General features: G+C 36.4%; 1 protein-coding gene across 1 annotated transcript in view; it reads left to right on the top strand.

The window, feature by feature from the left end:
• Nucleotides 1–215: 215 nt before the first annotated feature.
• The window catches only part of LOC103618016 (gamma-aminobutyric acid type B receptor subunit 2-like), a gene marked incomplete at both ends in the record, with an annotated part of 30,656 nt that continues 6,375 nt past the window's right edge, over nucleotides 216–24,496 (top strand). The window contains 4 exons of the mRNA XM_008636363.1: nucleotides 216–296; nucleotides 3,194–3,344; nucleotides 3,828–3,960; nucleotides 16,717–16,824. Of these exons, the coding sequence (XP_008634585.1) occupies nucleotides 216–296; nucleotides 3,194–3,344; nucleotides 3,828–3,960; nucleotides 16,717–16,824 (473 nt within the window). The remainder of the gene's footprint in view (nucleotides 297–3,193; nucleotides 3,345–3,827; nucleotides 3,961–16,716; nucleotides 16,825–24,496) is intronic.

Consider the following 24,496-nt stretch of genomic DNA (forward strand, 5'->3'; position numbering starts at 1 on the left):
AACGAGTTCTTAAAATACTTTACATTTCTTTCAAGAACCAGAAATATTTCTTCTAATGATGTTAGCTGTCTGGCATTCTGATTTAATTATTCATGCCCTATTCTTTCATATTTCTTTTCCTTTTGACATACTGTCAAAAAAGAAAACAAAATCAGTTAAATAATTGAGAACATGTGAACTGCCATAAATAATCACTCTTGTTTGTTTCTCTGCAGAACAAAAGGAAGTAAAGGTGGGAGAATACAATGCTGTGGATGACAAATTGGTTATAATCAACAACAGCATCAGGTTCCAAGGTAGGAGACAAAAATGGAAAGAGGTACAGGAGTGGCATGGGTAGCTGTATGTAGTTTCTAAGACTGTGTGCTCTTAAAAAACTGGTTTAAGATTTTTAATATCAAAAAGCTGTAGAAAAGTAAACACTATAGAAAGTAAAAGGGAACTAACCTGTGCTTGAAAAACCAGGAGAATTCTGAACAGAAAATTGCAATGTTTTGATATTGTATACTTGGTTTTTATTCCAATGATAGGGCAAAATCAGATTTTTTATGTGTACACAAATGTTCTTTGATATTTCAAGAAGCAGGTTCTTCACCAATGAATAATGTTCTATTTCATCCCCATTTCCCATGCCCCCAGCTCATCTCACCTGAGGGATGTGAAACAGGGCCAGACAGGGTTTTCAGACCCGCAGCACTCCCAAGGTCCGCAGCAGACATATAGCCTTTGTTGCTGTATCTTGCTGGTTTTTATGCCAAGGTGCTCCAAAGATAATATGGGGGCCTCTGCCCTCAAGAAGTTGGAGTGCAGACATATCCATGTTTTTCAGAGCCCATGGCTGTGGCAGCCAGGTGTGAGCTGAAATGAGTTTTAAGTGGCTTATTTTTAAGATTTAATCTTAAGCTCTGCAGTTCAATGAGAAAAAGTGAACTCAGCTTTGTGAGTTCTGTGTGGTTTTCCCCTGGAAGTGGTGAGGTGGATCAGTATCAAGCTGTTGTACTATTGTACTCTCCAACACCTACCTCCAGTAGGTCCCAACACCCAAGTTTTGCATGAACACGGGTGGAGTTTCATTGCAGTGATCTAATTCATGACTACTTGTCTATCTGCTGGAGCTTTCCAACTTTCCTTTTGGTATGCCTTGCTGGGCTTAAAAGAGTACAGCTACACAAACTTCTCACATCTCTCTGGAGAATGGGGCTTTGGAAATGAAGAGTGAAGAATCTGTCCCAGTTGCCAAAGTCTGGGACCCAGCAGATTATTTTTGCTGCAAGGAGGAACTAATGATGCAGGTGAATACCGATTCATTCCCACTAATTTCCAGAGAATATATGCAGGATGAATCCAGTTACAGGAGACAGCATTTATTCATAACTCCTCACCTTTAGGGACAGTATATGATGGGGAAAAGTCTCTGTACAGTCTTTTTCAGGACAAGACTGCTAGGTGTCATTCTGACCACATGTGAAGGTGGTCTTTCCACCCATAACCTGTCTTGTGGTTTTCTTAAGATGTATTATGTGACTCTCAGTGAATCTTTTCCTTTTACTCATCTTGGCTTTCATTGAGACAGTTGGATATTCCATGTGGAGGACATTGACTTCCAGTCAGTATAAGAAGCCTAGTAACTTTAACTATTTGAAATAGAGAGTAGTAAAAATGTTCCTGTTTAAACCATTGCAAAAAATTCCACAGCAACAGGAAGCAACAGGACTGAATGACCAGTGCACAAACAAGAAAATACATTTTGTAGACTCACTGTTTGTTTACATTTAATAAATGCAATCCATTAATATACTCTGTAGAGTTTAGAAACAGTAGGGTGAGGTTTTATTTTTTTAGTGTTAGTTCTTTTAAATCAGGCATGTGTTTTATTGATTTTTTTGTTTGTTACTTGTCTAATTTTATGAATTGCCATGGACTGTAAACACATGCAATGTAGAGGGACAGAGGGAAATCTCAGGTATTTTTCTCCAATATCAAATCAACAAATGGTCCCTTCACTGCCACTTTTTTGTGATCACCTAAAGGAATTTTTTTCTGAAAAGTTGGACATAAAGACCAAAGGATAACAAGTTTCCATGGTCTGAATTGTTTCATTTTAACTCTTATGGGTAAAGCTATTTTTTTGTGCAAATCCTTGAATATTCTTTTAGGTGCAAGGCAGAAGAGTGGATGTAAAATTTAGCCATGGCAGGTGCTAGTCAGGTACTCACAGCTCTGCTTCTGCAGTCGTGCTCTGAATGGAGTTGCTTGGCCCCGTGGCCCTTGCAGCCCCAAGGAGAGCTGATGCAAAAGGACTGGCTCAGGAACTGTAGGGCACAAAAAATCTGTTTCTGAAGGAAGACACTGATGCAAAAGGCCTTTTGCCAATCTCCTGCACCAAGGACAAAAATTAGTAAGCAGGTGAAATGGAGTGTGGGAAGTCGGGGATGCAGAGCTTTATTGCAGTTGTAGGAAAGTGATTCTCCTCATTAAACCAAGAAGCTTTTAATTAGTTGGAGCTGACTGTCGATGAAGTACACAGCTTTAAACACAGTTTTTAAATTTAGACATTCAAATCCACATCTGCAGGGATTAGCAAAGTGGATCTGTCCCTATAAAACTTTTGCTATCCATTTTCCCATATTGTTCCCTTCTGTAGAATCCTGAGGGCACCAACAACCCTCCCTTCCCTCCTCCCAGGGCTTCCCCCACCATGGCCACAGCCCAGGACCACTTTTCAGCCCCAGGGCCATCAATCCCTGTCCCAGGGATGCCACACTAAGGCTGATCTCCAGACAGGCTGCTTGAATTTGCTCTGGCAATGACAGATGCACAGAAACGATGCTTTCTGTTTTCTACTCATTGCTCTGTCACTTGTCTCAGAAAAGCATAACCTCCTGGTAAAATTTACACTCATAGTATGCATTTTAGTGTTTGTTTACTTTTAAATGAGGCTAGTTAGCATGTATGGGGTTCTGCACTGGGGTTTTGTTGTGTTTTTTCTTCCAAAGAGGCTATTTACCTGCTCCAGAAATGCAAATCTTCATGTCAATCAATGTGACTAACATATGTCTGTCAAAGTCACTGATGTGGTTCACCGTTGCTAAGTGTGCTAATTCAAGGTATAGTACTTAGGTGAGGCAAAGTTTCTTGCAGAAATTCTACATCTGGTTGAGCTTTAGCCTTTTTTTTCTTCATGCAATTCTAGGTCTTGAGCCTCCAAAGGACAAAACAATTATACAAGAGGAGCTGCGCAAAATCTCCCTGCCTCTCTACAGCATCCTCTCTGCCCTCACAATCCTAGGAATGATAATGGCCAGTGCCTTCTTGTTCTTTAACATCAAAAACAGAAATCAGAAGTAAGACATTCATGTTATTTCTATCACAAATTCTTTCATAATGTCATGTTCATAGAACCAGTCATGGGTATGTATCTATCTCCATGTATATGTAAGGAAAATGTAAAACTGTGGAAAGATGGTATTTTAGAACTATTTAATTGAAATCACTGGGTAATATATTCACATTGAAACAGACTGGATTTAAGTTCTTTAATACTGTCTGAAAAGTGTAATTTTCTAGTTTATGTTTGACTGTCTGCTAATAATGTTAACTCTAGCTAATTAATCCATCAGTAAAAGAGGGGGTCTTTCTACTAAGCATTTAAAAACCTGAAACAATGCCAGACTTTATAAAATAGCAAATACTGTGCATGCCTATAGATTTCATGGAGTTCTAGAAGAGTTATCTGTTTACCCGGTTATAAAAAGCTCTTCTTTATTGCTCTTGTAGCCTAGCAGTAATCTTTTCATCTTTAATGCACTATTACCTTTTGTCCATAGACTAATAAAGATGTCCAGTCCCTACATGAACAACCTTATCATCCTTGGAGGAATGCTTTCTTATGCATCTATTTTTCTTTTTGGTCTTGATGGATCCTTTGTCTCCGAAAAGACGTTTGAGACACTTTGCACAGTAAGTAATTCCATATATTCTAGTTCAATTCTAGTTGAATTCAGTCTTACAGGAAACTCTGTGAGGAATGCAAACAGAAAAGTTCAGTAGTTGGACGTGTCATTCCATTAAATCACTGATTCTCATAGTTCTTTCCTGGGATATTTTCTGGGACCAAATTCTAAAACATGCACAAAGCTTCATTATTGTGCTGGTTGGTGGTTGTTGTTGTTGTTGATATTATTATTATTATTATTATTATTATTATTGAAAGCTTCAGGTGCATTGGGATTTGATCTCAGACTGAAAGGGTAGACACACATTCCTGTTTTGAAATCATACCTATGACGATGATTTACTAAAGGTTGTGTTCATAGCATGACAACTTGTAATACCTGTAAAGCTACTGTGTTTTCTTTATACATTCCATATTATTTTAAACTACATCACTGCTGCTTGTCTATATCTCCTTAGTCAGCCTCTTTGGCTGACTCTCCAGACTTCTTCTACTATTTTGAGGCTATGCTATAAATTCTCACAAGCCTACATCCATATAGAATACATTCTAGTTAAATCAAAACAAGCAGCTCTGAAACCAAATTAAATATGTCCACCTAGAAACTTGTAATGTCTTAATTGTTCAGTGCAATATGCATTTACTCTGACTTGCAGAGGCCTTTTCAAAGAAAGGGAAAGGGCAAGAACTTTACTTCAAGGATACTTTTTCCAGAAGCAGTACAAAACAGCATCTAAATTTATCCCATATATCTTCTCAAAAAATTCAGGATTCTGATTGACCTGTTGCCTAAAAATATCAGACTTAGAAGTTACCTTCACTATCATTTTGATTCTTCTTCATGTCTCTAGAAAGTTGCGGTTCACAGCACCTTTTGTTTTTAGGAGCCTGAATTTCTGATCATGACTAGCAAGAGAGAAATTTTACTTCAAGTTGGATGCCTAAAGCCAAGTTTACTGAAAGTCGGATGCCTAAAGCTAGTTGATGCAGATACATCCCAATATGTCAGCTGAAGCCCTGCATACTGGCTAGAACCATTGCAGAAGTGAAACACCATGTGACCTGTTGAGTTAGACCATTTCAAAACACTGGAGATTCCATAGCACGTGCTAAGGTGGACTAGAAGACATACTATAGGTGCATGTACAGGATTGTCTGATGAAAGTCTTACCTTCCTTAGCTGGGCCTGGACACAGCTGTACTTCAGACACTTAAACTTTAGCAGCAAAGGAAAGGAGAAGAAAAGAATATCCAGTCTTCCTACAACTAGAGCTCTAATTCTCAATACAGCTAGTAGAAAGAGGTGCCTTAAAGATTTGAAAAGGATGATCCTGTTCACCTCTCCCAAACTAGTCTATAACTCTATGAATACAATGGGGCCAATAGGAAGTAAAAGAAGACATCATCCATTCTTTAGCCAGGAATTATGCCCTTTTTTGTGAAAGAGCTTCTGATGGAGCAGAAGAGTCATTAGGAAGCCAGCTGTTGATGTCAATCCCCATTCTTTTCTCATCCTCCACTGCAGAAGGATCTAGTGGCAGGGGACATAATTTTTAAGTCCTGTGTCTGCTCAACCTTGAGGGGCTTGTATCCAGAGCTCCTGAGTACACTGCCAGGCTGCAGGCCACCATATGACTGGGCTACAACCCTCCTCTGGAAGCAGCCATGCACTGCTGAACAGAAGGAAAGTGGGAACCAGAGGTACTTATCAGCATCTAGCTGTTCTAGGAAACAGATTTCCAACCAAATGTAACTATATGAGACTAAATTTGAGTCCTTCTTTACATGTGAAACATCTCAGTCTTAACTCTGAAAAATGAACCAACATCCAAAATCCTGTGCCTCTGAGCTAGAACATTTCTTCTGTCTGATTTTTCTCTAATCTGCCTCTCAAAATGCAATCACTACTCTTATATCCTAAATGCAACAAAATTTAACTGTGGGCTGCTTTTGTCTAATCTTACATATCTCTTTCTTTCATTCCAATTTGTATCTGTCACATTATGTTAGGTCTGTTTGTCTGCCATAGAGGGATAGATCTGCACCTGAGTAAAACACCTACTTGAGTTAGGTGACCAATAAAAGAAAGGATTGGAAGAGAATGCTGTGTCCTAGAGCCAAACTTTGATTGAGAAATATCACCACATGCCTTAAGCAGAGGGTTTTTTTTTTGTTTTTTTTTACATAGTTAAATCCTGTATAAACAGAGCAGAGTCTGAGATTTCTTCCCAGTCTTGGCTTTCCAGGTTTTTGGTCCAGTACAGAAGCATTTCTGATTATGTTTTCCTGTGCATGGCTACTGATATATCTTATGAATCCCAGCTCTATCAGCAATTAGTGCTACAGTCATAGATGCAACAAATCCTTCAGCAGTTGTCGATAGGGAAGGTTTTTCCAACTTCTTACTCATTAAAAAAATTCTTACAAAATTTCTCCTCCAACTGTATTTTTTTTAAATGGGATAGCTTATGCTTCTCTTAGATATCATCTCTACATGGCTACCATTGACTGTGATAATTCAGTTTTATTGTATCTAGAAAACTCTGAATTAATGCTGGGAAATTCATAAATATGAGAGGCAAACCCACTTACCTGTTGAATAACTCTTCTCTCTCTCCTCATCTCCTCAAAACAGCCACCAAGTGCTGGGTACAAAGTATACATTTGGCTTCATGTCAAAAACATCCCAATTCCCATGTAGGCAATATGCTTAGGGATTTCATAAGGTCTGCTAACAGATACCAGTGCTTATAGGATCAGGCCAGGACAAATCTCTCTTCATCATCCATCTCCCTGGAAATGCATGGTTTTGATTAGTCATTCTAGCCATGAGAGATTAGTTTAAAATTCCCATTTGATTTCAGACTGTGGATTAATCTTTAAAAAAAATAGTTACATTTGAGAATGATCATAAAAAGCCACTGAGGCAAGTCATCAAGGTGTAACAACTGTATCTCAGACACAGAGAGCCATGTAAATGAAGGGAGATTTTTTTTTTTGGAAGGGAAGTAAAAATATTCGTTCAAGTTTTATAAGCACATGCAAACCTATAAAGCTGTCATTAGTGTTATCCCCTGCCTAAGCCAAGTAATCACCCTCGTTGTCTTCTGTATTTCAGAAGTGATTAGATCTCACCAGGGTAGCAGTATATACACAATAGCCAGTGTACTTAATTAGATACATTATATATGGTCCCTGTTTAAGTTTCTGACAATTTCTGGCAACACTTATAGAAAGTCCTTAGAACTTCTGTTGACTAAGGTGTTCATGCCACAGGAAGGGGATGGGAAATAGGTGGTCTTTAAGGTATCTTATAGTTCAGGCCATTCTATTATTCTATACTCAAAAATTCAGGAAAAATCATTTCCAAATTGTAGGTATTACATTCAACTCTGCTGGATTTGTTTCCTCTAGAGCATTGTTGTTTGTAGTGCTGTTTGGAGGGTGAAATGCTTTGCATCCTCAGCTGTTTTTTTGCTTTTCTACACTATGTCTATATGTGGCATATGCCTAATGCTGTAGTATTCCAAGGACACTGAAAAAGGATCCAAAATTACACCAGTAACACCTGAAAGTTTCCAAGGATTTATTTGACAAGTTGTACTACAACTTTCCACTCTGTAAGGCACTCAGTGTAAGAGGATATGGTCCATAAGTCATTATGCTGAAACATAGAAACAAATGTTAAATCTAGTTAAGAGTCAGTAAAGCACTTTAAGCATATAGTCAAAAATTTGCTGGATAAGGGATTATATTAGTCTTTAAAATTATATAATGTTGACTCTGTGACAGAGTGATAGAGTGAGTAATTGGTTCCCAAACACACTTATTTTTACCTTGGCATGCCCATTTTCTATGGAAAAGTAATCAAGTATATTTAAATACATAATAATTCTGTGTTTTCTCAGTAAGAACTCATAAGAGCAAATGTAACATAATTTAGTTTCATGTCAGAATTAGAGATTAGGTATCATATTTTATAACTCCAATTATATGGAATTAAAATGATCCAGAGCAGTGAGTTCTGAGAAAGTGGTCATTGTATTATTGAACCATTAGATCATGTCTTACTTAATAGCAACTTTATTGGTTGCACAGAACAAGAAAAAACAATACAATATTTTGTTACATGCATATGTATGCCACAGTACAAAGTGTTTCAGATATGAGAGAGAATGAGAAGGATTTATCTTTGTTTTTAATCTCAGAATTACCACAGTATCATAAGAAAAAAAAAAAAAAAAAAAAGGAAGAAGTTAGAAGTAAGGGTGTGAAATGAGATGTGATGCCAACTGGAAAAATGCAAGCAAGTGGAAGCATATTTGAAAGCATTCATTATATGGAAGAGAGAGACTCAAAATTAGCAATGCTAGTGACATATCCTATGAATAGAGTTTAAGGTGACATACTAAATAGAGATACTCAAAATAGAGAGAATATTAGATAAGATCATAACGTTTAGACTTCTGTAATACATTCCACTGAGAATTTCATGATTTACATTTAAGATGAGTAATGTCTTTTCAAGTTGGAACTGCCGTGGGATGAAAAACTACTATGGTCCTGAGTACGACCATTGTCTTCTCTGTTATGCATCTTCCTCAAATAAGTAAACCCAATTATTAAGTTGAGGCTGAAGATATTTTAAGTACTCCACACTGCACTCACCCGTAGTTCCACAAAAAAAGGCCTGGTTCACTAGGTCATAGTAGAGAGAACAGCTCTTCTCCTCGGTCATGGTAGTTCCAATGTGTAGCACGACTTCCTCCTGGGGAGTGTCATTGTAGTGACTGGGAAGGGGCAAATGATCTGTCTTGAATAATTGAATATAGGATTCATGCTTTGTTAGGAGATATCTGTTCTGCAGATAGAGATTGTCTTTCAATATCCTTTACACTACAAAGTGTTCTGCAAAGGTGTCACATGAAATATAAGAGGATCTAAGTCTTGCAATTTACATAGGTGCTAAAATGAAGCATGCTTTATCTTGTTCATCTCAGTAGTTAGCATAGTTTATATGCAGATGTTCTGTGATTTCAGGTGATCCCTCTGAGCCTGGTCAGTGTTTTGGCTTGGATAAAGCAAAAAAAGGCATGAAGGTTTTTTTCACACTGCAGACTGTGCTCAGGCTCTCAGATTTCACTTGGTTGGTTGGTTGGTTGCTCTCAGCCATGATGTAGGCATTTAGAAACAGTCTTTGTACAGAAAGAAGAAACCAAACAGTGGGCTGGGATGGAGAGACAGAAAGAGAGAAGGAGAGAGTACAAATATCAATTTGTCAGACCACTGACAAAGCCCATCTCCCTACTGCAGTGTGTGTGACTACCCAGAATTTGTGTTTTTTTCAAACATCTTGAGAACGTGCACATTCATGGCAACCGTGGATGTTATAGACCTTATATCTTCTCAAAGCTGCATTTTAAAATGTGACCTTTAAATGCATCCAGATATTCAGAAGCACTTAATAGTTTTCAACTAGTATTATTCTTAATTATGGGTCACAAACACTTTTGACTCTGTCTTGCAGCAATGTGAAAGGCAAGTTTTTTTCCTTTTACTGGTTTTTTTACAGTCTCATGACTGCCGTGCTGAGAGAACAGCTAGGCAAGGTAGAACTCGGTCCACATTTTGCCTTTTCAAGGAAAACACTGAACCTCTGCAGGGTGGGGATTGCAGGGTAATGTAAGAGTGGAGAGACATCCTGAAAAACATATTAAACAGAGTCTGATAGACTGTACTGAGGAACAGGCAGGAAAAGATAGTTGTGAGCTGTTATGGAATGGGTTCCTAGGGATGGAAGCCAGCTGCAGGGTGAAGGGGATGGTGGGGAATTTGCTAAAACTCTAAAAGCTGGCTGAGAGCAGATCTAAAAGGAAGGACTTGCTTCTAATTGTAAAGCAAGGAGAGGGAGAGGATGTATGAACCTTCTGTCTAGTTATTTATTTCTGCTTTGTCTTCACTTGTCACTTTACATTTTTTCTGTTTAACCAATTTTGAGGCAACAGACTGAAAGAAAAACATGTGGGCCACATCACCACTAAAGCTGTTTTTCTCTTTGGGCAAGAGCCACTTGGACTAGACCCTCTGCTACCAAATAGCACCTGGCCTTGATATTTGGATAGTAGTTGATGACGTGGTCCTTATTCATGCCCTTTATGCTCTTCAGGCATTGCCCAAAACTCAGCATTTTGTTTTGGTTTGTTGTAGGGTTTTTTGTTTGTTTTTTGTGGAGGGGGAGATGTTTCCTGCCCGTAGACTTTATATTTGCCCAATTCTTTTGCTGACATTGTTTTGTTTTGGCCAGGAATTTAAAAGAAAATCCAACAGACAGACACTCATCTTCCATTGAACTGCAAAAGGATTTACACCTCTAATCTATTTCTCTGTCTCTGGAAACCAGAGCCTTTATTTGTGTTTTTCATCTGGCCTTTTTAATTTTGTGTGTATTGTTCAGTTTATTTCCTATTTAATTGTTTAGCTGTTAATTTTAATCTCCCTTTTCTGTATAATCACTTCCATAATTGTTCTCACTGTCGTTCAGTCTGAGACTGATCTCACTCCTATTTAGTTCAACAGCAGTTCTGTTACTGAGTTTAACATGAGCCCGATCAGCTTCTATTTTAGTAAATGACATTTTCTTGAGGGTAAAGAAAAAAGAGTACAGACAAAAGCTATAAGGCTGAATAGATCCTAGAAACAAAATTATGTCATATACTGAAGCAAATACACCACAACCTTGCCAGAGATTTATTAAGGTAATATTTTTAGAATGTTTTCCTCTCCTTCAGTAGAAACAGCAGACAGTTTTTATAGCCCCCTTATAGAAACAGGAGAAATGATAACATCTTTTACACTACCCATAGATTAACTCTGAAAAATGATCTAAAGGATATTAAGAAATCACTACAGGAGATCTCACAGCATGCAATGAACCTCTGTATTTAATTTATGTGAAAACAGCAGGATTCAATTTTCTAACATTATTGCCACTTACGTTTTACAGGAATCTGTGCCGGTGCCGCACAAATTCTAAAAAATGAGTTAAAAGTCATAAAAATTTTTCAAAAATGTTTGATATAAATGAGAAAAGTATAATTCAAAAGGATGAACTCATTCTTTGGGGTCTGCTTGTGCTCACACTGTCAATTTTGCCATCATTAATAGAAGTAGAATCATAACCCAGTGAAAACTTGTTGAGATGAAACATTTTTGTTCATCACAATTATCCATTATGTCCCCGGTTTTCCAAGAAAAATAGAAGGTGTTTAATTTTCAGCTCATGAGTACTCCACTGAAATCAATGCAATTGTCCACTTAAAGACAATTGTTCTCTCCAGGGCTCAATCCACAACATTATTTATTCTCACATTTGTTCCTTTTAAGTCCTAAATCTAGTACTGAGAGGCCACCAAGCTGCTCAGCAGTAATGTTCAGCTACAGCCTAACCCTGTGGGCACTGCAGATTCTACCCAGGGCATTTGTAGAGCTGGCTCACTATTGATACTCCTTAAGTGAATCAATCTGAGTCTCATAAACAAAGCTGGAGAGCGGAGTGTAAAGTCCTACAAAAGAAGGATTTGCAAGTTTTATTAAAAAAAATTAACATCTTGAGATGGGAAAAAACATGTTTGCAAGAATCTTAAACCTGAGTGATTCCTTTGAAGAAACATAATCTAAATGTTTTACTAACTGAAGAAGTTCTTAAAGAACCAAGCAGTTTCACTATCCCATTCAAATAACTATTATTTAAAACGAAAAGTACCTAGAGAAGTGATAAGAAGTTCAAAGCTTTTGACACAACACATGAAAATTTTCTGTGCTGATATTTGGGTTTCTTTATTCTTCATTCTGAGTCTTTAATCCCATCTTCTTTTTTTAGCTTGATTTTGGCAAACTGGATTAACATAGAATTAACAAAGCTGCAACATGAAAAATGAGAGTGCATAGTGTATTCAGTTCAAGTGGTTATATTTTTTCAATTTAACAAAGCAGTAAAATGCATCACTTCCTTGATCAACTACATTTGAAGTTGCTATTACAGTTTCCATGATCTCAGTACCTTCCCAGGCATTCCTTGCCAAAGCATAACTGCGTGGTCTTCTGAATGCATAAGCAGTGGTGGTCAAATAGAGGAAAATAATGGAACTTCTTGAAAAATGAAAGTTTTAACTCTACATTAATTCAGTTCATTTCCCAAGATAACCTAATTTTATAATGTTATATAGAACTGTAACTATATTAAAATAAGATATTTAAAATCAATTCAAATAATATTGTTGTTTATCTGAAAGTTAGCAGTACCTACATATTGGTTTTGTTTGTAAGCTTCATTCTTAGAATATATAAACAGAGACTCTTACTTCTTTATTCAGCATCTTTCTGGCACTTTCATCACTTACTAGTTTCCCCTTACTACTCATTGTTAATCATTAGATTGCTTCTTTTATTGAGTGTTAATATCAGGTAACTTTTATGTCTGTTACACAGATATATAAATAGTAACCACTTCACCATTGCTGTAATGATATAATGGGAGAGGTGCAGATAGATTTGTGTGAAGATATCAAATAGCAGCAAATATAGACTAGCCAGCTAAAGCTCAAGGTTGAGATGAAATAGGATTGAATTTAAAGTAATTTTATAAAAGACTGTTAACCTATCTGTGCTTATTATGTGGCAGAAGAATTGTCTTCCTTGAAAAAAAAAAAAGGTGTTTAGCACCTTACATATATGTTAAAAACAGAGGGGTTTTACTGGCAAAGGAAAATAAAAAGTAATGCTCCTACAAGATGCAAGGAGCATCTTGTTCATACATGCAGTGACTCTTTAGATGAACCTTACAATATTTTTTTAAATATGAATATTTGAAAAAGGTAGGGATTTTTTTGTGTTAAATAAAGTCATAGCTCTTTCAAGTCTGGAACATTATCAGAAAGATCTCTTTCTATGCGGAGACACTTTCAGTGTTTACTGTTTGTCAGCTGGGTTATCTGCCAGATAAATGATTTCTAGTTCTTTTAGTTATCACAGTAAGAGCTTCTATCAAGTAATTTATAAAAAGCAAAAATTCCTAAATGAAATTTTCAAAAAGAGACCCTTAAGCAAAATAGTGTAGTAAGTAAAAAGAAAAGCGACATAGGAAACTCCATTTTACTATCTGTGTAGGAATACTTGATTGTTGTATACCAAATTATATCATTTCCTTTGACACTTGCATGTTGTCTTTGAATTATAGACAACAAAATATTTTTGGACATATTCAAATAGTCAACACATCTTATTAAAAAAAAAAAAGTAACCAAGAAGTATAAGCAGATGATTGAAAGTATACCCTAAAATAATTGAAGGCGTTAAGAATTTTGTAATGAAAAAAAGGTTTTGTGTCAAGTTAGGAACGGGTATTTGAATGCAAGTTCTTCTCTACTAAAGAGATGTTTTCCTGCTTTTTTCGTGAGTACTGAGGGAAGGGTGATTTTCTTTAGCTTCTGGTGAAACACATGATTATAAACTTCCAACATGAGAGAATTACTGATCAATTCTGTAACATCATGGTCATGCTCTTCAATTACTGATATTTTTATCATGTTCCTTCAAATGAGTAGGATGTGGAGGTATAATACATTTAAGAATATAAATGAGCAGATATAAGAATTTCAGAGACTTTTGCTGTTTTCTAAATTTTTCATTTTGCCAGCTGCATTAATGAATTATAGCAGACAAATTCGAGGTCATTTTCTTCAAAATTAAAAATTTATTTTCATCTGAAACTTACCATCTCTTTCTTAGCAACAATGATCTCATTTTGACAAAATCCTGGTATATTTAAGATAGAATGTTTCCAATACAGATAGTAGTTATGTTATTCTAATATGCACAATCCCAATCAGGAATACATAAAACTTTTTGAATCAAACATGCTAGAAATAACATTTTTCTGAATATTTAGTTAGAAACATATTTTGAGCATAATTGAATTTATTAGTATTCCCAAGGGACAATTACTGTTTCAGTCAGAACAAAACAGAGTCTTATTAGAGACACGAAAATACCATGTATTTGTTTGCCAAATATACCACTAAGCTGTACACAAAAGAGCTGAATACTTATTAATAGCAGCAAAAGGATTGAATGCTAAGTATGGTTATTGATGTGAAGTCAAAAAAAATGTAACTGGCTAGTATGAACACATTGATATGAAATGTATTTTTTAAATCCCTCAGAGTTGATCTAACTGTGGTTTTACTGAAGCATAATGTAGGATAGTGGTTAATGAGCAATGACTTGAAAAAATATTGACGTTAAAAATAAAACTTTGCTAGCCAAAATATCTATTCTTTTTGTTCTTTTTTTTTCTTTTTTTTTCTTGTTTTTGTTTTTGTTTGGTTCGGAGTTTCTTTTTCAATATCACATTCAAGAATGTCACAAAGTGGCAAAACTCCTGTAGGTTGAATCTAATCACAATTGTTTTACTGGTTTTTTTAATAGCAAGATTAACCAGCAGTGAGTGAACTCTACATTCAGTGTCATTATCAGCAATGCTACAGATAAACCACAACATTAGATGCCACTAAGTTGTTAATATATATGTGCAAATATCTAAACAGTCCTCTACACACAATCACAACATTTTCTAATGTTAAGACTGTGCTGTGTGTACTTTTCACAGAATCCTAGAATGGTTTGGGCCAGAAGGTACTTTAATATCATCTAGTTCCAATTTCATGGCCGTGGGCAAGGATGCCACCCACTAGACCAGGTTGCTCAAAGCCAAATCAAACCTGGTCTTGAACACTTCGAGGGATGGGACACCCACAATTTTGGGCAACCTGTTCTAGTGCCTCACAACTGTCATAGTGAAGAACCACTTTTCTCTTACTAATTCACCATTATGGACCATATGTATCTTATTTAATAATTTTAAGGAACTGCAGTAATTTTATTGCATTATCAATAGTTTTTAATGAGTATATCTTTTTTTTCTTTTCCCTGCCTTTATACCTAGTCACTAATCACTACTGAAAATCAGAATTTCTTTTCTACTGAAAGTTTTTAGAAAAAGGTCATGTTGTGAATACAAAAATGGGAATTCTGGAAAAGTTTGGAAAGGCAAAAATTAGATAGCATGTATTAAGATATGAAACATTTAGATTATTCTTAAGGTTTATCTTAGATGTCAAGTTTTGAATCTTACTAGAACACCTAGTTTCTCATCAATATGCATATCCTGAAATTACAAATTAAAAATCCCAAACTCTTCAGAAGTTAGATGTGAAACTAGGCTGCTTTCTAATGAAAAGCATTGCCTTTAGGTTCTCTAAAGAATATTTCTCAAATGCTTTCTTAGAACATCCTAGTTCCTCTAAATCAGATTGGTTTTTCATATTACAAAACAGCACTTTTGGCCAAGCATGCATGGTCAACATGGCCAAAAGAAGGCTGGCTTTCTCTTTTTCTAGCTTTCCTTTCCCTGTATTTAGCCATTGTCTCTCCCTGTTTTTCAGTCAGTAAGGTATGGTACTCCTTTTACTTCTTTGGCCAATTTTGTACAGTCTCCCATTTTATGAGCTGGTCCGTGGGGAGCCTCTAGATGGAAGATGAGATTATTCCTCCTAGTTGTGATTTCTCAGGATTTCAGATTCAACTATTGGCTTCCAGCTCCATGCTCTGTCTCTCCCATGGTCGTCTACCTGCTATGTTCTGTAGTATCTGATCCACACTTGGGAAGAAAATGGCCTGTTCAGGGCAAAAAAAACTTTCAAACAGACAAACCTGCCTGGTAATGAAAACAAACTTGCAAGGAATTAGAGAGGTTTGTGCAGAGCTTACTGCAACTCTGAATGTCACTGTCCTAGCCCAAACCAAGTCAGAAAGTGAGGGCCTGTGTACCAGATGCTATGAGCAGGGGGGGGGAGGATTGCAGAAAAAGCTTTTCTAATGTCTGTTCTGTCCTTCTTGGTCAATTTGAAGCTTTTCTATTAACAGGATAAAAAAGAACTTAGTCTTATTTTTACGCTAAAGACATAAATTCTATTTTAGTTTTTAAATCTCCTGTTCTTTCTGGAAAGCTCATTATGAGGAAAATGTCTAGATAGGTCTATGTCAAAGCTATGGCCAGCTCAGGGTCTCATTACACCATTTCTCTGTGCAAGCTCACCACCTCCTTTTCCTTAGGCCCCATTTGCAGGTATTATCATTGACTTAGGTCTTGTTCCTGAGGCTTGCCCACCAAGACTATGTTCCTGTTTTGCTGCTTTCTCTCATAGCATAATTAAAATCTGTTGTTCTTATCTTTCCAGAATGCTCAGGTTTTTCATTGAGTGATGCATATCTCACGTAGTACAATCTTTTCTTATTTAGTCTGAATTACATCTTATTTCTCCGTTCATTTCTGTTCAAAATGTTGCTGTTAATATTAGCTCCCTGAGTGCTTTTTATGATCTGTCTCTTGAGTTCCTCCATTTGTTCTTTCCTCTATCTTCAAAGAAGACAGTAAAAGTGAAAAAAAAAAAGCAGAATATTATAAGAGATTTATAAGTTTATATATGAAAGAGACTCTTAATTCAGCACCCAGATTTGTTTTAGTTGGAGAGGGAATGGACAGAGGAGTAAAAAAAGCAAGTAAGCAATGAATGAGAAATTCTGCAATATCAACATTTTTGTGAAGTTCTTCAGATATTTTTTTCTCAGGGTCTTGACAAACAAGTTGGCTGAAATTATGATATCTAAATAACTTTGTCTTTTTTATGTATATACATTTTTAGGTCCGAACATGGATTCTTACAGTGGGATACACAACTGCATTTGGAGCAATGTTTGCAAAAACATGGAGAGTCCATGCAATTTTCAAAAATGTAAAAATGAAGAAAAAGGTGAGGGGAAATAGACTCTTTTCTTGTTGCCCTGTTAATACAGTTTTCTAATTGTTTTCCTACCTGTCCTGGATGGCCATAGCCATGCTGACTGTTCATGTGTCACATCCAACGATCCTGAATAGTTTGATATTAGGGCTTTTTGGTTTCTTGTTTAGTCTCTGAATGTTGGAGTCAAGCATCAGCCCTCCAGTCTTTATAATAAGAGGTGGAGAGTGGATTGGGCTGTAAAATGTCAAAGTGAATTTGGATCCCTGATCTCTCTTAGTATGCCACTTCAGCATCCAGAGGTCTCCTTCTGGTAGATTCACAGCTTTTATGTAATGTTTTCTGATTATATCTGTGTGAGACTGAGGTATTACATACAGATTTCTCAAGGATTGGTAGGATGAGGCAAGAGAAAGTGCTGCTTATAGCTTCCTGTTTCTAATTATCATTGAAATTGCATGAATTTACTCTAATACTGATCAGAATAGAACCACAACAGTTGTCTCTGTCATTTCAGGTACAGTACATTTTCTGTAAAGGATTAGGCTCAGCTTAGGAGTACTGCAGCTCTTAATGATATTTTTCCCATGAAGCTTCTTCTCATACATGAAGTACTTTTTATCAGGTGGTTTTATTAAAAAATTTCAAAAATACTGAATAGAAAGCATTTTGCTGGTAAAAACATTAAGAGAAATGCACATGAAACAGAAAAAAAAAAATATTTTTATAGAGTGAGCAGAAGTGCCAAATGCAGTTCCTATGTGCATCTGAATAGTTTTATTCTAATAACCAATAAAGACTCATGTATAGCCAAATTAAGTAGAACAGTGCTCCAAAACCTTGTCAAATTCCTCTGTTTCCCTCTATGTGGGGTCATGGAGGAGCTCTATTATTTTTTTCCTTAGCACTATGTTATTTTTTTCACAATTTCAATGTGTAGGGAGTCTGTCACAATGGGATACATCATTCCCTCAAAAGGAATGGACTTCAGATAGACAGGGAGAGAGTTAACTCAGTTTTTAAGAGGATTTATGTCTGAGGTTATTAAGGAATTACATGCTGTGTCTGGAACTGGATCTATTACTCTGGCACCCTAACAACACAACCACAAGTCATGTCAGCTTTGCTCAAATATTTAATTATCATTCATTTTAAAATATAATGATGAGTAAATACAAAATATCTTAAAACTAACTAAAATTATAAAAAATTTCTATACCAAACCCAGGATACTGTGGGTGTAGTGAACTGGAAACCACCCTTCCTGCACCTGTGCAAAGAGCCCACTGTAATGTATCAGTTTATACTACCAGAGTCTTATATTTATATATATTTTCAAGGATCTTACACTTCCTATATTAAAGTTTTTTAACCACAGATGAGCCAGCATTCTACCTTCCTGAGAAATGAAGTTTTATATTACAAATATGTTTTTAGCTATATTGGTACCAATTTTTTAAATTAGTGAAGTTACACAAGACACTGACAGTCTAATACGTAAAAGCATTTACTTCATAACCTTTATTATCCTCACAATTTTATAATTTCTCCAATACATTCTATTTCAAATAGGAGTGAACAGGTACTGTAATGGACTGTCACTGAACTTTTGCTTCATTTTTTTTTAAACATTACATTTTAGATCTTCAAGTTGCTACTCAATATTAAATTTCACTGTCTGTTAATTGAATATAATCCTCAAATTCTTTATTGTTCCTGTTCTTCAAGGAGCTCATCAATAAGTGCAAATTTCAATTGTTTATGCAGAACTGGATGTTAAAAATTATTTAAGATCAGTTAAAAAGACACTGGCCAATATAAGGGATATAAACTTTCAGACATCTGGATGATGACCAATGGACTACTTTGTTCTGAATGATACTGGAGACATCAAGGCTATTAGCCCACCATCTTCAATATTCTGGAATTAAGTCAATAACACATTTTGTTCTGTAAACTTTAAAGAATTCTTTATTTAGATATCCCACTCCAAATCACAAGCATGAATCATGAAGTACAACAGTTTTCTTAATGTAAAACAAATCAGCTATCCATGATAAGTGTTTACCAGTCACATATTTTCTGTCTTTGATTTCCCCGGATAGATAAACGTGTTTATAGGAGTTGACTGGAAAACATGGCATTCTTTACTTATGTGTTGCAAAAATGACATTTCCATTTTCCGCAGATGTAGTTTACAACAGAAGTAATATCTATCTATGGATGCACAGAAAATAGAAATTTTCACAAACAATATCTAAACTGACAAATGCACAAATGTAGTGCTGCGTGAAAAAGCATATTAATGTTTTCTGAATTAGTTGTCCCGTGACAGAGCAGACTGGCATTACAATCAGAGGAGGACAAAATTCCAGAATTATTTAAGTGCTGTGGATCCTATTCATTTGTGATTGTTTCAGTTACTACCTGTACATAAGTGTGACAGCAAAATCTGTATGACCTTTGGGTATACCACCTTTGCCTGTCATCCTCAATATGTTCGTCAGGAAAATGTTTCCCAACAGTGAAATTTCTTCACAGGAGGAAAGAATCTCTGTGTGGCTTTTGAAATTACTGGTTAATTCATTTCGTGAAAGTGGGTGTTAAGTAAGGGAGAGTATGATGAGTAAATCTGTTTATCTTCATTCGATAGGGCAAGCTTGCTTCTGTATGTTTATTGTAAACTTTAGGGTACAACATGGCTTTTTGAAGAGATGAGTGGATGTGTGAGTGTGAGAAAATACACAGAATTTTAAATAATAATAATAATAATACAGTCCATATTAGTGCAGTGGAGAGTGGAACTAAGTGAGTTAAAGTGTCTTGAATTCATTGAAGATTCTCATTAACTGCTGTTTATACAGCTTTCAAAAGTCTATTTTATTTTCACCCTTTTATATATCCATTCCTCTGTTACTGAAAATTAACTAACAATAAAATTCGGAATACACTCATTCTGTTATCAGGCTACTAAGGGCAAATTTTGCAAAATTCCCAGAGCTCCGTTACCATCTTTGATCTCGCTAGGGCTCAAAGGAAGCAAATTAAAAATGCATTAATTTTAGCTGGATCTGAAACAGAGGGGTGCAAGGGAATCAATTTTTGTCAAATGGAAATGACAAAATCAGTAGGGGGAAATAAATTATTTTTGAGTTTTGAAGAGGTTAGCAGAGATAATGGAAAGTGGAATAGAATTAGTATTAAAAATAACTGTAAAAGTTATAATTGAGGTGCAATTCTGGTTTTCATACGTCTCCTTTCTGTTTGGGCTGCAGAATGTCTTCTGCTCAGAGAGAGGTGGGGACTGGTTTTTTGTTTCCCTTGGCAGCAGGAGGGCTGAGTGGATAAGAGAAGAGAGAGGAGAATATCAGTGGCAGGAGAGCATGTGGTGTCCTGGGGAAGCTTTAGCTAGCTGAACTGTTGACAGAAGCCAGCCCTTCTGGTAAATTTAGAAGGATGAGAAGCTGTCTATTTTGATGGAATCTGCACTATCTTGGGTTTTCGGGGGTGTTGAAACAGTCCTGCACAATGACTGCTCCTGCACAACTCCTGCGTGCCGAATAAAGCCCATGCACTTTTGATAAACACCAGAATAGTAAGAAATTCAAAGCAGTGGTATTTAAAGCCTCCATACATTTTATAAATTCTGCTCCTACAAAGACAACCATTTGGCCGTTTGTACATGGCTACACTAAACCATGAAGATGATCTTTGTTACAATGTTGCCTTGTTGCATTTGTTGTATTTGAAAGTACAATACGTATCCCTTGACACTGCCACGATAAGCTTGTCTTACCCTTACCAGAGTACATTCTGGCTTTGTCTATTTGGAATTAATTCTTCAACTGTGGCATCAGAGAAGGGATGTTTTATCTTCAATTTTCACTGAAAACATTAGCATTGTACTCAGTTATTATTACCACTGTAGACTTCTGGTGGCATATGTCTTTATGTTGACAAAGTTGTTACAAGATAAATACAGAATATAATGACAAAAGAGATGTATAACAGCCTCCTTTCTTGAGGCTTGTGCTGCTATAGTTTTGCCAACATTATTCTACTCCTTCATGATAATTCATAAGCTTTTCTCTGTATTGGTAATATCACAGAGTAAGAAAGCTACAACCAACCAGAACAGACAAAAATGACTTATCAGTCTAACCCGACCTAGCTATGCCTGTCAGGCTAACATCTGGCAAACTTGTTTTCACCCATTTGGCCTACTAGGTCCTTATAAGAGTTCTGAAGAAAGCTGGGGTCTTCATGCCTTGCAGAGAGGGGTAGGAGCTTGCACAGATTATGATATTGACAGTAGGATGGGGAAGGGAGGCTGGCAGGGCAAGGGAACTTCAGGGCCAAGAGATAAGGAGCAGGAAAGAGACTGAAGAGGAGAAATCAGGTTTGCTGTCAATGACTTCAATTAAAAAGTCCTGATTAAAAAAATAAGGAAAATCTTGGGATTATATACTGGGAGAAGATATTGAAGAGGGAGACTGAATTTGGATTAAAATTCCCTTGGAAACTAAGTTTCAAAGACAGGACAGACAGGAAAGTCCGAAGTGATCAAGAAAGCTGAGTATGATGGAATGCAGAGCCTGAGTATGGTATTTAAGTGGCAAACTGTAATTGAAGTTTAAAATCTGGTCTGGTTTAAAATTAGGTTAAGACTGAAGTTTAGAGGCAGAATGGGAGGCCTGAAAAGTAGGAATGTAGTCTGGGAAAGAAAAGCAGGCATGAGAAAGGAGAAAGAGGCAAGAAAAAAAAAAGGAATGAGAAAGGAGAAAGAGGCAAGAAAGAAGTTGAAATTAGGACTGGCCGAAGTGATTGCACAAGAAGCGTGGGCAGAGCATAAAATTTGAACACTGGATTTTTGAATATTACTGTTCCTTTTTCCATTACTATGTATCTATAAAACCTACAGGCAAAACACGTGCCTTGTCTTCCTGTTATGCAGTTGTACAGATCCTGATAGCTACTGGTGATTCTTTTAGCTCAAGCTGATGAGGTGTGCAAAGATGTAAAGGCTCCTCTTGCTGATGCATGCAGCTCTCTCTGTAATTGAATTATCTTTCCATTTTCTTTATGAAGAATGGGCTCATGAAAACATTAAAAGTTTTATGTTGTGGCTAAAAAGTCAATAACTGAAAAACTACAGCTTGCTAGGATCTCTACAATGTACATCTCTTTTCCTATGGATTATAAGGACACCAGTGAAGCCTAAGCTTTCTACAGGGTGCCACTGTCATGGAACACAGGCTCTGGGCACACAATAGGACTATGCAGTAAAAGAGACAGGTTTATGGTCCAATCTTTTACATTTAAACCAGAAAAAATGCATAATGAAAAAGGCGGAAGGAGTTTTGAGAAAGGTGGTCTCGTGGATAAGACAGTTAAGTGCCAAATGAAGAAAAATAACTACTTTCCAGAATTATCTGTTATGCTGTAGCAATCTCTCTGAGCATATTTTTCAGAAGTTATTTTTTTGTTTCATTGTTACTGAGAAGCAAATTTATTGCCTGAGTGAAGCAGTGCAGGAATTCTCAGACATTTTAGCTCATTGCCTTCACACTCCATTTTTTGACACAAATCTGGCCACCCCAGCTCCATACTTTGTATATTTAATGGTTCATAAACAGGTGCATAGAAAACTGGGAGGGGTAAGAGACCATCCAGGCTCCTTCTGGGGATCAGGGCACATGGGTTACTCTGAGCAGTCCCCAGTCCTCATCTCCCAGGTCGGGGTGGGCAGCAGCTGGCTGTGTGCTCCTGCCCTGCATGATGCCAGCTGCAGGGAAGCTGCCAGTTCCTGTGATTGCACAGTGTTCCTGGGGGGTGGAATAGGGAGAAGAAAGCAGCTGGAGGCTACACAGCTATGAGTTTATGTGCTGCTGCCTTCTCTTCTCAACTTGTGTCTGTTGATTGCTATCCCCCTTCTTCCCTTGAAAACCTCTGTGAGAAAGTTTATAGAATAAGTGTAATCTCTAGCTATAAACTTTTTGGTAAGTTTTTCAAGCCACCTATGGAATTTAGAATTTATTACAATCTACATTTTTTCTCACTAGAGTCCTGAAGAGGTTTAAAAAAAGTTACCCATTATCTTAATCTTTTAAAAATAGATGAAGCAAAGTTCTTCAAATTACATTGACAGGGGTTTAAGTCCAAACCTCACAGGCCACATCTCATTTATTCACTTAAATCCCATATAGACATAGTTCTGGATTAGCATAAATGTAGTTTGTGTTATCTTATCAGTTCTTTCTGTAAATTCTGTTATAAAATATTTTTCCAGGTCAGTTTTCAGTCTGTAAATATTTATGCTTTTCCAGGACTTTTTTTGTCAATCTAGCTAGAGTGTTTTATGCGTATAACAAAAAGTTATATGATCGATTTCCCCTAGGATACACTTGTGTTCTACTAAATATATGTGAGAGATCATAAGTCTGGAAAAGAGATGTGTCAAGATCCAAAAATTTGCTTTGGGTAACCATACCAACAGTACAACAATCTATTAGGGACCATCTGCTGAAAATGAACCAGCATATGGACACCTAAAGAAACATTCAGTGTTATTGTTCAGTCTTTGAGAGTAACAAAGAAGACAGCAGTTTAAAATTTGCTTATGTTTAGGATTTCTTTTTTATTAAGAATATTTACCACTGGACCAAGTAATCTCTGATACTTACAGTGCAGTGTAAATTATTCAGGTATGGTTTCGTGGTTTATTCATATACAGATATAGTACTTCCTAAAGTGATGTAAGTGGAAACAAAATTATTTTTATTTTTTTCCCCCCAAACAGCTACAACTATAAATTTTAAGTCCAAAGCTTTAAAAATATTCAGTATAGTCTTAGAGTCCAAACGTAGATGTAAAATAAGCATCCTGGTTTTCATGAGGGCTGATCAGCCAAAATGCCAACCAAGGAACAACAGGAATCACATTTCTAAAATTTACATTCATATAAATATAGAATGTGGAGCTAAAACTCAAGCTCCTGTCACAGAAAGAAGCTGAGCTAATGAACTGTACATCTAGGAGAAAAATCTGCTTTTGAAGTAATTTATGTATGGAAATTTCTGCATGGTACAGATTGAGAAGGCTAAACCTCAGTAGTGACAAAAACAACCAAAACTCCATGTGAAATGTAAGTGCTCATAAATGGTGCTACAACCATAATTTCTATGTATTATGAGACTATTGGATGACAGAGAAATAAAGAACATGTCGCTATACAGTATGAGGCAATTCATTCCTGAATAGCTTGAAATTGGATTGTAAATGTAATCAAGTGCATTGATGTTCCCAGCTATTTGGTAACGATGCAGTATGCTTTCCCACAGAATTTTTCATTAAGGAAAATATTAAAGTCTAGGTATTTTAGTATTATATCAAACAGAATCAGAATATTTTTTCCAGAACATTCAAATCCTTCATGCACCTTTTTTTTTTTTTTCCTGAAGATTTTGGCTCCCTTTAATACCAAGGATGAGAATTCACTGCTCTCATAGAAATTCCTTTACATTTATGGCCCATGTGATCTTGGGCTCAACAAGTGCATTTCTCTCAAAGGTGAATTTGGCCTGCTGTGTTGGTGGGATATGCAGGTCTCTCAAAGCAGCACATTTTGCTTTACTTATGCTTCTGAGCAGAAGTTAACACAATGTTGAGGCTTGTTTCTAAGGCT

This window comes from Corvus brachyrhynchos, unplaced genomic scaffold (genome assembly GCF_000691975.1).
Source record: "Corvus brachyrhynchos isolate BGI_N302 unplaced genomic scaffold, ASM69197v1 scaffold606, whole genome shotgun sequence".
NCBI classification, from domain to species: Eukaryota; Metazoa; Chordata; class Aves; order Passeriformes; family Corvidae; genus Corvus; species Corvus brachyrhynchos.